The sequence below is a fragment of the Lacerta agilis genome, chromosome 6 (assembly GCF_009819535.1).
Source record: "Lacerta agilis isolate rLacAgi1 chromosome 6, rLacAgi1.pri, whole genome shotgun sequence".
Taxonomy (NCBI): Eukaryota; Metazoa; Chordata; class Lepidosauria; order Squamata; family Lacertidae; genus Lacerta; species Lacerta agilis.
The window spans coordinates 52,093,252-52,106,599 of NC_046317.1; the positions used below are offsets into that span (position 1 = coordinate 52,093,252).

Genomic DNA, 13,348 nt, shown 5'->3' on the forward strand with positions numbered 1-13,348 from the left:
ACTGTAACTTACTCTCAGATTGCTGTGTCACAGGACTGCACTGTAAACATGATTTGCTAGAGCAAGTGTTCTTCGGAGTTCATTTCCCTCCCCAAAGTCTCTAGAAGTTAAATTTCTAGGTTTGGAATTCTGAGTAAAGATGAACAGGATTCCATTGTGAGTCTGGTGTGGCAGGATACACCTTGTCTCTGGGCACGTGTACATAAATGGCCCATTAACATGAGGGTCTAATGTAGTGTACAACCTAACTCCAATGCCATCTCTAATACAGCAGTTACCTTTGGGGTAATTCTTAGATATACTCATAATTTTCATACTTAAGTTTCAAATTCACTCAAGGAACTATTATGTGTTCATACTACAATTTATTTTTATTATCTTTGTTTTGAGTTCTTGCAGTTTATATTGTGTAAGCCATTTGTTTCTTTTTCTGAATGTAATTATTGTTATGCTGCCTTTGCAACAGAAACTTAGAGAAAGAGATGTACATTCTTACATTTATTCTTACACTGTACAGACTGTTTTCAAGATAATATTAAAAGTGCTTCTAATATTAAAAGTGCTTCTATTGTCTACAGCAAAGCTGTTTAGTTTGACTTGCTGGCAACATCTGGCTTTATAAATGGAACCACCACAGTCCTTGCATTGGTCATGGGGCACAAGCCACAGGAGAAAGCAAGCATGTCCTTCACATCTTGTCTGTTGGAGCCATTTCTATGCACCTATCTTTGAATTATTACTCATTCGTCTTTCCATCACATCCCATTTATGCCAAACTTTCCCTTTTAGCCTGGAAATGAGAAAGACATATGTGCTATGAAATTAAATGAAGCAGGCCTCCAAATATAACCCAAGGTCACTACTACCTCATGAAGTTATCTTCTCTATTTAAAATACAGCACACCAAGCTTCACTTTTAAAGAAATGAATTGCAGTTGAAATATTGGGGTGGCAGAGTAGGAGAATGAAATAGCAATGCATTCTAAAAGCTTGTGAACAAACAGCAATGCCTCAAATGTGTCACTTAGAGAACTCGTGATCTACAAGCCCATTGCATCACACTAAATTCCTGACTCATTATTTCCATTTTGGGGTTAGCAATGCCATGGGTTTTTCCAGAAGGCGCAACAGGGCTTGATTGCTGGATATCTCTCAACAAATTTACAGCATTTTCACAGAACTTGTCATCAGGATTCATTGTGGAAAGTCATGAATTTGTATTGTGAATGTACCCATCAGCTTTGGGAGGGGGCAACTGAAAAACATGGCTAGAAAAGGCAGCCACCAGGAGAGCCACAATTCAAAGAAGCAATGCAGAAATCCAAGGTTGTGTGCTGTTTGCATTGTTGGTAGCTCTGCACAGTAACTGAAAACAGGCCCCAGGATTCTGTGATGTCACAGGTGATTCTGGGCGGCATTAAGTTCAGGTCTAGACTAGACATAGGCAACTCAGCTCAAGGAGGCACTCAACCTTACTGGAAACAATAAACACATTTGGGCTCCCATCTTGGCATTTTTGGCTCCTTGTGTAAGCTGGTTGTATGCCCCAAAATGCTCTGTGAGGTGGTCTAGGGTACAGAACAGTGAGGCACTCACCTTGACGTTCCCTATTCTACTAGGTTGCTACAAGATATGGCATCCCCATTCATGTTCGTGGAAGCCATTTAAAAAGGACCTCTGGCAGCAGCCCTGCTCTCAGTAGTCTCTTGCACTTCGGAGTACTGACATCACCTGTGATTGGGAAGAGCTCGTGCTCATTTTCTCCATGGCTCTCATCCTTTTTCTGTCTGCTGCACTGCTCTTGGCAGCGATCAGATGACTACAGCAACCAGGAGCTTGAAACCCAAGAATCCAGCCACAAGGAAGTGAAGATTGACTTCAGCATCTGACAGGGTGCTTTGGAAAGATACAAATGCAACAGGGCATGAAGCAGGTAATTTATTGTGAAAAGAATTATAATAAAGAAGGGGGGGACAATTTCTCAACTGAGCCACTCGAGGTTGCTTGGCATGGCTGTTGCTGTTTTACATTGCAGCAATTTCACTTGGGGTAGCTAGCGACTGCCAGTTCTAATTAATATGTCAGGTGTCATTTCCTTTATTTGTTTGTTTCATCAAATTTATACACTGCTTGATCATAGGTCCTTCAGATTTACTCAGGGAACTATTCATTGTACACAGTGGAACTTGCTTCTGAATAGAATTGCACTGCAAATGCAGAAGTAGTGAAGTAATGAAACTGCAGCGGTTTTATTGGTCTTTAAGCAATGAGGACTCAGGTGCAATGTTCCAAAATTATTTTGGAGCTTACCCGTAACTAGTTAACTATGTATGCAGTAACACAGGAAGGAGGGACTCGTAGACCTGCAGATGATGTTGGATGACAACTCCCTGCCCGTGGACTATGCTGTGTGGGGGCTGCTGGGAGTTAGAGTTCAGCAACATTTGGTGGGCCAGAGTTTCCCCGTTGATGCACTAACATAAACGCTCTAGAGAGCCAAACTCTGCAGTGCAAGTCTTATTTCCTTTGTTTGATGCCACAACTCAACATTCAAGTTGCTTAGAGTTGCAGGGCTCATAGATGTTGCAAGAACCTAATGTAATACATGGTATCAGAAGCTGCCCTTAGATGGTTTTTGGCTCTACCTCAAAGATCCCTCCTCCAACTCTTGTCAATATTACATGCAGCAATAGCATCTGTGTAAGAATAACCAAAGTTCAGTATCTCCTATATATGAAGAAGTCCCCAGCTCTGCTTGTTATATGCCACTTTTAGGAGGCCTTGAATAGTTCCCTAAATGATGGATAACAAATGGACAGTGAGCCTGACAATGAATGAATGAATGAATGAATGAATCTTTATTGCATCAGCCACCAGCCATAGCCTGACAAGATGGAGGTGTTGAGGGGTAAGTCTTGGGGTTTGTCCTGTCCTTGATGGATTCACACTCCTCCTTAAGGAGCAAGTATGCAGTCTTGGGTGCTCCTTGATGCCACTTGATCTCCTCAAGCTTCAGGGCAGGGCAGTGGGGAGTGCTTTTTACAGATTTTAGCTGCTGAGTTGCCTTCCCCTGTAGCCCAGGACATGGGCTGTGTGCACATTCCCATTCACTCTGCATCCAGTGGGGGTACCACTGCTGAGGTTGGGAAGCGGAGTACACATGGCATTAGCCACAATCCGTATATATTCTGTCCTTTCTTATGAAATACAGTGTATAATGTGTTACTCCATCCCTCCCAACAGGATTTAGTTCTTGCATTGAGAAAAAAGAATGACCCGGCTGTGCTTTAAGATGGCAATGTGTACACAGCCACGGTCTGAAGGAATGTGATGCAGCTGTGTTGCTGAAGCAAAGCTGGTCTGAGCCTGGATGAAACATGGAGCCTCCGTGGCAAAAAAGAAGTGGGATATGGAACTGAGGGTCTTAAACATTAACATGGAAGAGGAAAGTTAAGATTTTTTAGCTTGGCTAGATTTATGAGGTGCTTTCGCCTTCCTTCACAGTTCATTGTGTTTTGAAAATGTTCCTCCTGTCAAGTTCCATTTGTTTAACATAGCTTTTGGCAAGTATAAAATTCACTTTGCTGCCAAGAGTTTGCATTCCACATGGAAGCCTAATGAAGGGTGGAAACTCTTCCTACAGAGACTGGAAATATTCTGTTCTCTAAGGGCCAAAGTACACATGATGGCATCAATCCTGAGTGTCAAGACTGGGTTCCTGACAAATCCCCATAAAGCAGGGGAGCATGGATTGGGGGTGGGGGGATGAACCCTTCCCCTACCAGTACCCCAACCAGTTCTTTAAAAGCTAACTTTTCTGACTTTAGGGGCGGGGGATATAACAGGAAAGAATTCCCACCAGTATGGAAATGGTTAAAAAGCACTTAATTTACAGCATTTTCATACTATCCATTAACAGTAATTTCTTTGGATGGTGTACATTTAAAACACCCACACCTAATAAAATATAAAAATATTATAAGAAGATGAAATCAAACAGCAGTTAAAACAACTTTAAACTAAAACCAATAGGTCCTGAGGTCTAAAAAAGTACTCAAAACATGCTTTTAAAACTGAAAAGCCTGGGAGGCCTTATCCAGATGCAGTAAAAACCACAATGTAGATGTCAAGTGAGCCCTGCTGAGGAGGACTTGTCACAAGTAGGGGGCTACCACTGAAAGGGTCTTCTCTTCAGTAGTCTTCTGCCTGGCCTAATGGGGTTTGGGTGGGCAGATGGAGAAGGGCCTCTGAATATTATTTTAGGGTGCAGACAGGTATATGAGAGTTGTTCCCTTCAGGTACCCTGGCTCTAAGCTATTCAAAAGTCATACCAGACCTTTGAACTGAGCCTTGAAATAGGCTGGAAAGTTAGGGCAGATAGCAAAGCACTGGCATAATATCACAATTTCAGCCTGTTAACAATAAATAATCTTGCTGCCCTATTTTGGACCAGCTGAAGTTTCCAGATCATTTTCAATGCAGCTCTATGTTTAATGCTGGGTTGCCAATATGGTGCTCTCTAGATGCTATTGGACTACAACTCCCACCATTCTGGCTGGGGCTGATGGGAGTTGTAGTACAACAACAAGCCTTAGTTGAGGGAATTGAGTATGTTTAGAGGAGACTAATAGGAGATATGACGGCCACCTTCAACTAGCTAAAAGGGCCATCACATTGGAAGATGGAGAAAGCTTGTCTTCTTCTGTTCTTCAGGGTGGGACTCGAACCAATGGATCCAAGTTACAAGAAAGGAGATTCTGACTAAACATTAGGAAGAACTTTTTGATGGTAAGAGCTGTGGAACACACTTCTCCAGAAGGTGTTGGGCTCCCCTTCCTTGGCATTTATAAGCAGAGGTTGGATGGCTATCTGTCAGATAGGCATTAATAGAGATTCCTGCATTGCAGGGAATTGGACTAGACGACCCTTGGCGTCTCTTCCAACTCCATGATTCTATGACATTTGGAGGGCAGCATATTGGCTGCCGCTGGTATGAAGTATTGCATTAATTCATGTTTCATCAGAAAAGCATAGGAGAGGGATGGAGTTAGCTTTCTCTTCCTGCAGCCTCATAAAAATGTAAAGGGTCCAGTCATGTCCGACTCTGGGGTTGCGGCGCTCATCTCGCATTACTGGCTGAGGGAGCCGGCATACAGCTTCCAGGTCATGTGGCCAGCATGACAAAGCCGCTTCTGGTGAACCAGAGCAGCGCACGGAAACGCCGTTTACCTTCCCACCAGAGCGGTACCTATTTATCTACTTGCACTTGACGTGCTTTCCGAACTGCTAGGTGGGCAGGAGCTGGGACTGAGTGACGGGAGCGCACCCCGTCGCGGGGATTCAAACCACCGACCTTCTGATTAGCAAGCCCTAGGCTCTGTGGTTTAACCTGCCGCCTCATACTGTGTTTTAAATCTCCCCCACTGCCTTGCTTTATAGGCCTGGCTTGGAATCCTGCTACCAGCATGTCTGTTTGTGCCTTACATGGGCAAATAACAGCTGAATCACCCCTGAGATGTCACAGCTGAAGAGTCCCAGTGAATTATGTTCAAGGTAATCACATTTAGCAGATTTATTTGAGCCCACCCTTTGTCACTTGCTAGCAACACAAGTGTAGGAGCTGTAATGAGAATGGGTAATTTCTATGTCAGAATCATCTTGCATATCCCTGGTGAGATGTGCCAGTCAAGAAGAGTAGAGGATGCAGAGAATCGGAAATCTCCAAGGAAATGCAAGGTTCAATAGGGCCTCGAATACATTTTCCCTTCTGCGACACAGGGGGGAGATGATGATTAGGGTAATTTCTCAAGAGATGGTCAGGCAAATCTAATTCCAAGGATTGGAAACACACCCGAGTCCTTCCAATCCCCTGCAGTTTAGTTGGATGGGGTGCTTTGCTCCATGACATTTTTTTTTGCAGCCTACATGTTGAACAGGAATGGCCCAGGTCCAGTGAGGTGAGGTGTGGCATCTATTTTACTAGCTTCCTATAGTCCATGTGCTTGCATGCCCTCACCTTTCCTTGGAGACATTTTGACACTCAAGATTGTGAAGGAAGCTATTGTCTTCCTACAGTGAAACCAACAGGGCAGGAGTCTGGTTCCTCTCACTCACCAGAACGAGCAGAAAGGTCTCCAAATGCAGCTGGACCACCACATTTTGAACTAATTGGTTTATACACATGGCCATCTAAAAAACCTGCTGAACCAAAAAGCGATTAAGTCCCAAGGAAGGACGTAAGTCTTTTAAAGCCATTATATCTGCCTCTCCTCTCTGCCATCAAGCTTCATCACTGTGCGCATATTGCCAACTTAAAATGCAGCAAGGTTGCTTACCTCCTCCACTCCTTGCCTGAAAAAGTACCTGCATGTTATTGTACACCTCAATATGGCTGGATGTGCTTCTGAGTCACTCACCAGTGTGTGGGATGTCTTAATACGCCTTAACATTTTCAGATCAGATCAAAGCTGGTTTAGGGTGGGGGAAGCACACCAAAACGCAGCACTTCTCAATAATCTGCAGGATAGACATGGATTGTGGCTAATGCCATGCATACATGGCTTCACAAACTATCCGTGGGAAAGAACCCAAATTTCCTTAATCAAAAACCAGGCTTCAACTTTGACTGCATTTGTATCCTATCTATAGTAAGAACTGCCAAGCTTGCTACTTAAAAACCTGTTGTGTACTCCCCATACCAGAGTAGCTTGGCATGGGATTTATTCATTCCAGCTTCCCACCCCCCAGCCTCGAGCTGATGACGTTTAGGTGTGTGCTGAGATGTTTCCTGTGCTGCTGTTATTTTTGTGTTCTGATGGTTATTATTCATTTCAACTTTGCCATGTAAGCTACCTTGGCTGAATCCAAACAGATATAAAAAAACACTGAAAATTGTTTTTTTTTTTAACGTTTTAAAATATATATGGAGTTTGCCATTATCCCATCAGTGCCATCTAGAGTCACATTTGTATAATGCACTTAAAACATTATACAGTGGTACCTCGGGTTAAGTATGCTTCAGGTTAAGAACTCCGCTTAAGAACAGAAATCATGCTCTGGTGGCGCAGCGGCAGCAGGAGGTCCCATTAGCTAAAGTGGTGCTTCAGGTTAAGAATGGACCTCTGGAACAAATTAAGTACTTAACCCGAGATACCACTGTATTTGCAGCTGTATAGCTGAGTCCCTTGAGAGTACTTCTCACAGAAGGACAGGGTAAATATTTGCATATAGGCAAAATACATGTATATGTGTATCTTTATTTGCATATATGACAATATGCCTGAGGCTTACCAATAAAACAAATGTACAGATTTACCTGGAGATGCTGTGCACTGCTCTGGGCTCCTCAGGTGCCTCAGTCTCCCATAGACCTGGTGGCAGAAACACAGAAGTTTAGCTGGCAAAAAAGAACATCTTAAGGCAGGGGTGGGCAATTTTTTTTTACCAGAATCTTGAGATCCACCAGTCACAGCTGGTGCAGAATAGTGGCCCAGGCAAGTGGACATATGTTAATAATTAAGGAGCAAGGTACATCTGAGCATATGCTCTGCCCAGGGATTTGGGATTGGTGCTAAATTCAATTTTTTTTTAGTCCTTTCACACAAGAAATCCACTCTTGGTTTTCTCCCAAGACTTGTTTTCCCAGCGACTTTGTACAGAGGAGGAAAGCTTTTTCTAGTTGCTGCTGCTGTTGGGCAAGGATTTCTGACAATTGTCTATCAAGTGCAAATCAGTCAGAGATCAATCAGAGTAAACCGCTATTTACCTTCCGATCCTTTACCCAAGGCAATGATTAAAAGCAGGCCGCTGTCGCAACCAGGAATAAACACATGATGGGCTCAGCTGTTGCTCATTGTGGATAGCAAGTTTCCTTGTACCTCCATCAATTCACTGTTGGGCATAGGATGTTTTACATGCCAGGGATACTCCAAAAAGGAGAGGGTATTAGAAAACCAGGTTAAGGAAGAGAGAAAGATGAGAAGACAGTAATTTGGAGAAGAATGGCATTCAGGCAACACAGAATTAATGGAGGCACAGGAAGCTAGCTATCCCCATTAAGCAACAGTATAGATGAGCCCAAAGACCACTTGTAGGTTTTGGACTAGAAGTGGAACCCTATACATCTCTACTTGGAAGTAAGCCTCATTGTTCTCAATGGAACTTAATCTCAGGCAAGTGTGTAGACTGCAGCCTTAAGGACATTGCTTTGTAGCTTAAGTCTTCCATCTTTGTTGAAATAGGAAAGGCCAGTGCTTTTTTTCTTTAAAAAATGTTCAGGGTACTCTCATTTTCCTACTCATATTGAAATACTGCCCCTCAATGAGACCAAACTTAGATTCACAAATGTTTAGGGGTGTGCGTACCCCTGCGTACCCCCCTGGAAAAAAAGCACTGGGGAAGGCTATACAAGAAGGGTGAGAAAAAGCTCTTCCTCACCCCCCTTTGTGCTGAGCAAGAAGTTTGTGCCTCCTTTTCATCATGTCTTTGTACAGTGGGTCTAATATCTTATTTGGGGTCATAATTTTGTATCTTAGACATTGACTATTTAAAAGGCAAGGCTTACAGCTGATTAAAGACTCTGGTGGGACCTACCTGCCAGAACTTCCACCTTCACTTTCTGCAGGATGTTTGTAGTCCCCAAGAATTCCGCCTTGCACTCATACAAACCAGCATCCTCTTTCTGGAATGGGTCAATGGTCACTGTGAGAATTCCCTTCTCGATGTTGTCGGCAATGGCAGTGGTGCCATTCCTTTTTTTGAGGAACGGCATCCAAAAACGCCGGGCGCTGACAACATGCTGGCATGACATCTCACTGATGTGCTTGCACCAACTCTTCTCTCTCCACTGGTGCTCCTGGGGGTTGTAAGTGCAATTGATGGTGATGGGCTCTCCTTCGACACCATACACCGTTGGAACATCCTCAGTCGCGTATGCTTCTAGGAAGGAGAGAAGGGTTGCATTCCATACTTCCATTTTTGTAATGGGAGGTGACTATATTACAGCACTGGGGCCACATCACCCAGAGCCCCACCCACATTGCTCAGGTATATGTAGCTTGCAATATACATGACCTGCATAAATGGGGAGGAGATCCCTCGAGGTAAAAAGGCAAATCCACCCACCCACACCCCAGCTGATTTGCTTGCAAATTGCTTTAGTCAACAACTCTTCAAAATTCAGTTTGTGCCAAACCTTGAGGTCTCTGAAGTCTCTGCATCACTGGGCTGTTTTAATAGATGTGATACCTTGGGGCCAGGTCTAAGGCCTATTAAAAGCATTGTTATATTCATGCTTTTTTTTGTTTGAAGGAGGAGCAGCAGCAGCAGCAGCAGCAGCAGCTGTGTGGGGCCTTAATCCAGAACATGCTCCTGATCTAGGTCAGGCCCCATGCTGATTTCTGGCTGAAAATTCTCCTCCTGTGGCTGTTTATCCCCCCCCCAAGTGCTGTTAACTTTACTTACAGCGGCACATAGCAGCTGGTGGGGGGCAATATGCAGCAGGCTGTCAATTTGTACCAGGAATGAATTCAGGATCAGAAGCCCACAAATCTGCTTCTTTTTCAAAATAAAAATGGCTAGCTTAAGCACATTTTTTTTTTAAAAAAAAAACCCATGAGTAATGTAAAGTATGATTTGGTCAGATGTGACTCACGCATGCTGCCTCTGCCTTAAGTCCTGCTCCAGAGTTGTGCAATATGGGGATTGTGGAAGAGCAGCATGCTCTTTCAATCATATGGTGGGAAAGTTAGGTTGAACAAAGTGGATTTGATGGTCTGGCAGAACAAACCCTCTCTCCGAAACCTGCATATTTGGAGGAGTTAGAAAAATAATGGGGAAATGTAATGCAAAGTGTGGGATAATGGTGATGTTCGGTGATGTCATATAACCTCCACGCAAACAAATCAGGATGCATGCTCAATATAACCTCGTACAACCTCTGTGCAAATTTGTGCAACAAATTGGGATGAATGGTCAACAAACAGGTAATTTGGAAGAGCTCTCTACCTGCATTGCAAGGGGTTGGACTGGATGACCCTCGGGGTCCCTTCCAGCTCCACAGTTCTATGATTCTATGATTTAGCAATTTTGAGAGAAGGAAATCTATCAACAGAGACAGAGGAGCTCTTTCCAGTTCATCTTTTCTTGACACAGGTGATTCCACTGCATAAGGGAATTACTTCAAGATTTTTGCACTTGAATTCAGAATCACCTTCAACCCCTTTTCTGAGCTGGAAAAGGGAAAAATGGAATCTGCTGCCTGAATAAACAGTTTCATGTTGCTTCATGGTCCAGAATGCATTTTGTTGCAGCTTTGAAAGGTTGTGTTCACACCAGTGCAACTCCCTTGCAATCAATAATATTTTGTATATGTGTTGGTCCTTTTCATTCCCTTACAGAATGATGTATATTTTTCACATTGGTAACCTTTAATGGAGGCAGTGAGAGATTTAATGGAGGCAGTGAGAGATTTCACTTTCTTGGGTTCCATGATCACTGCAGATGGTGACAGCAGTCACGAAATTAGAAGACGCCTGCTTCTTGGGAGAAAAGCAATGACAAACCTAGACAGCATCTTAAAAAGCAAAGACATCACCCTGCCGACAAAGGTACGTATAGTCAAAGCTATTGTTTTCCCAGTAGTAATGTATGGAAGTGAGAGCTGGACCATAAAGAAGGCTGATCGCCGAAGAATTGATGCTTTTGAATTATGGTGCTGGAGGAGACTCTTGAGAGTCCCATGGACTGCAAGAAGATCAAACCTATCCATTCTTAAAAAATCAGCCCTGAGTGCTCACTAGAAGGACAGATCCTGAAGTTGAGGCTCCAGTACTTTGGCCACCTCATGAGAAGGGAAGACTCCCTGGAAAAGACCCTGATGTTGGGAAAGATGGAGGGCACAAGGAGAAGGGGACGACAGAGGATGAGATGGTTGGACAGTGTTCACGAAGCTACTAACATGAGTTTGGCCAAACTGCGAGACGCAGTGAAGGATAGGCGTGCCTGGCGTGCTCTGGTCCATGGGGTCATGAAGAGTCGGACACGACTGAACGACTGAACAACAACAACAACAACCTTTAATAGTGTGTGTGTTGTGTTCTCCTTAGAGGTGAAAAATGGTGGAGGAGAGGATTGAGAAGAAGAAAAATGGCTGGATGAGAAAGGGTTTAGCATCCCCTCCACATCGCCATCCCTTAAACTCACAGCCTCCAATGACTGTTTTTAACTACTGCTTCTGATCCACACAAATATTTTTGCTAAACACATCCAGTCATGATTCAAGTTCTTCTTATCTCATTGCTATGCCATTCCTTGCCCATTTTCAGCCCTCCTCTGTGGCAAAGAGGAGGGTACAAACATTTAGATAAGCTGCTGTAAACTGCACTGCACCCAACGAATACAGTGGGATGTGAAACAAGCAAGCAAGCGGATAAATAATTAAAAGTAAGCATAAATATCATGGAGGATAAGGCTATCAGTGGCTAATAGCCATGATGGCTTTCTTCAACTTCCACTGTTGTAGCGTTAGCATAGGCATCTGGTTTGCCATTGTGAGAACAAGACGCTGGAATGGTTGGCCTCTGGCTTGATATAGCTGGGTTTTCCTTATGTTCTCATCTAGCACAGAGTGCTTCTGCTTTGCCCTTTGGCTGATCACAGTTTGAGGTTTCCGTAATCTTGTATCTGCTGTACAGAATGATAGAATGTTAGGTCTATACAGCCAGAGGACAGACCCAACAGACTCCTTTAGCTCAGTCTCTTGCACTGTGGACATAACTTTCCATATGCACTATATCTAGCCCATTATCCCATTCAATGCAATTTGCAAAGTGTGCCACGTGGAGACGGCAGAAGCAAGCAAGGTGTACCCACTGGTGCTTGGCAAATTAAGAATGACTTTTTAGTAAAAAAAGTTTTAGTCCAGATAGTTTGTTTTCAGCAGGAATAATTGTGCCTTGCCTATCATGCATGCATATCCACCCAGTTCTTATCTGACCCATTCATACTATAATCTGTTCCTATAGCTTGCTTATCACCCACTTATCCAACCAGCATAGGATTCTAAATCTCATACCTGACAAGGAGACCAAGAAGATGAGATGCACAAAGTTCTCCATCTCACTCCAGCAGATAAAGAGAGAAGATTCGCAAGTAAAGATGAAAACGGAGTCTTGCACAACGACAGTTGTTTTTTGTTTTGCCTTACTAGACACAAAGGACACAGAAGAGGAACATCTGTCACTCTCTGTTGTGGATTAAGCAATACACCAGCAAAATGTACTGAAAATGTAGGGATCAGCAGTGCTATGCCAGGGAGAGGGATCTAGAACCTGACAGCTCTCTTTCTCCAAACCTTTATTAGCCATTACAGATACAGATCATCTTAAAACATCCATATACAAAAATTTAAACAAATAAGCAGCCATAGAAGACATATGGATCCCCTTCATGGATCACTGCCTTGTCGTGGCAAAGGGGCTTGAATTACTCAGGGAAGCTATGGACAGGTCAAGATGGACAGGTCATAGTGGAGAGTTTGGACCAAACGTGATCCACCTGGAGGAGGAACTGGCAAGCCACTCCAGTATGCCTGCCAAGAAAACTCCATGGACAAAGACAACAGGCATATAGAAGATATATAGTAACAGAAATTTTCATTGGAGTGTCTTCCTGCTGAATTGTGCCATTTACCACTCTAAGAGATACTATTGACAGTAACTCAGTCACCCTTGCAGTTACCTTCTGGTTAATATCAGACAGGTAGAATCTGATATTTTCATTGTGCCATGATGTTTAAATACCCCAAAAGGGGGATAACACGTGTTTATGTAGCTGGTTGTGCAGTGGACAGTAGAAAAGAATATGTTCTACAGTGTCTGGCACATTCAAATGACATCTTCAGTGTCTATCATTTCTAGGGATGTTTAAATATCTGCCCTTAACAAAATCTGAGGGGAAAACGTTCAGTTGGGCTAACATAAATGCCCTGCGTTGGGCTAGAACTATAAGTGATCCTGTTATCGGTTGTATTTAAACCATAGAATTTGGGGGAGCAGATTTTATTTACAGCTGACTCGATGTTTTGTTTTTCAATATCCCTTAATTTAATTTAGATATTGCAATAAATATATAGCTCACTAGAATTATGCAATAATTCTGAGTCAATACCAATAGATCTAATTCTGCTATGTATGAGTTGGAGCCATCTGGATTTATAGGAGTCCTTAAGTAAATCGGAAAGCATACTTGAAGGCTGGTAATGAAAATGGCAATGTGGCCAGTATTTTATAGTGCTAGTCCATGCCCAATATTCCATTGTGTATATACCTAACCTAATTTTTGCACACAC

General features: G+C 43.2%; 1 protein-coding gene across 3 annotated transcripts; it reads right to left on the reverse strand.

Moving 5' to 3' along the window:
• Positions 1 to 500: 500 nt before the first annotated feature.
• On the reverse strand, positions 501 to 12,178 carry LOC117048618 (triggering receptor expressed on myeloid cells 2-like). Of its 3 annotated transcripts, none has more exons than XR_004426860.1 (5): positions 12,074 to 12,178; positions 8,593 to 8,934; positions 7,316 to 7,370; positions 1,732 to 1,896; positions 501 to 790 (listed from the first exon to the last, which is right to left on the reverse strand). XR_004426860.1 is itself a non-coding variant. In XM_033152672.1 (4 exons), the coding sequence occupies exons 1-4, from the start codon at positions 12,114 to 12,116 to the stop codon at positions 1,812 to 1,814; spliced, it is 528 nt and encodes a 175-aa protein (XP_033008563.1). In that variant the 5' UTR covers positions 12,117 to 12,178; the 3' UTR covers positions 1,627 to 1,811. The 3 variants fall into 3 exon arrangements, 1 of the variants encoding a protein (XP_033008563.1); XR_004426859.1 differs by having other exon boundaries at positions 503 to 790; positions 8,593 to 8,937; XM_033152672.1 differs by lacking the exon at positions 501 to 790 and having other exon boundaries at positions 1,627 to 1,896; positions 8,593 to 8,937.
• Positions 12,179 to 13,348: the final 1,170 nt, after the last annotated feature.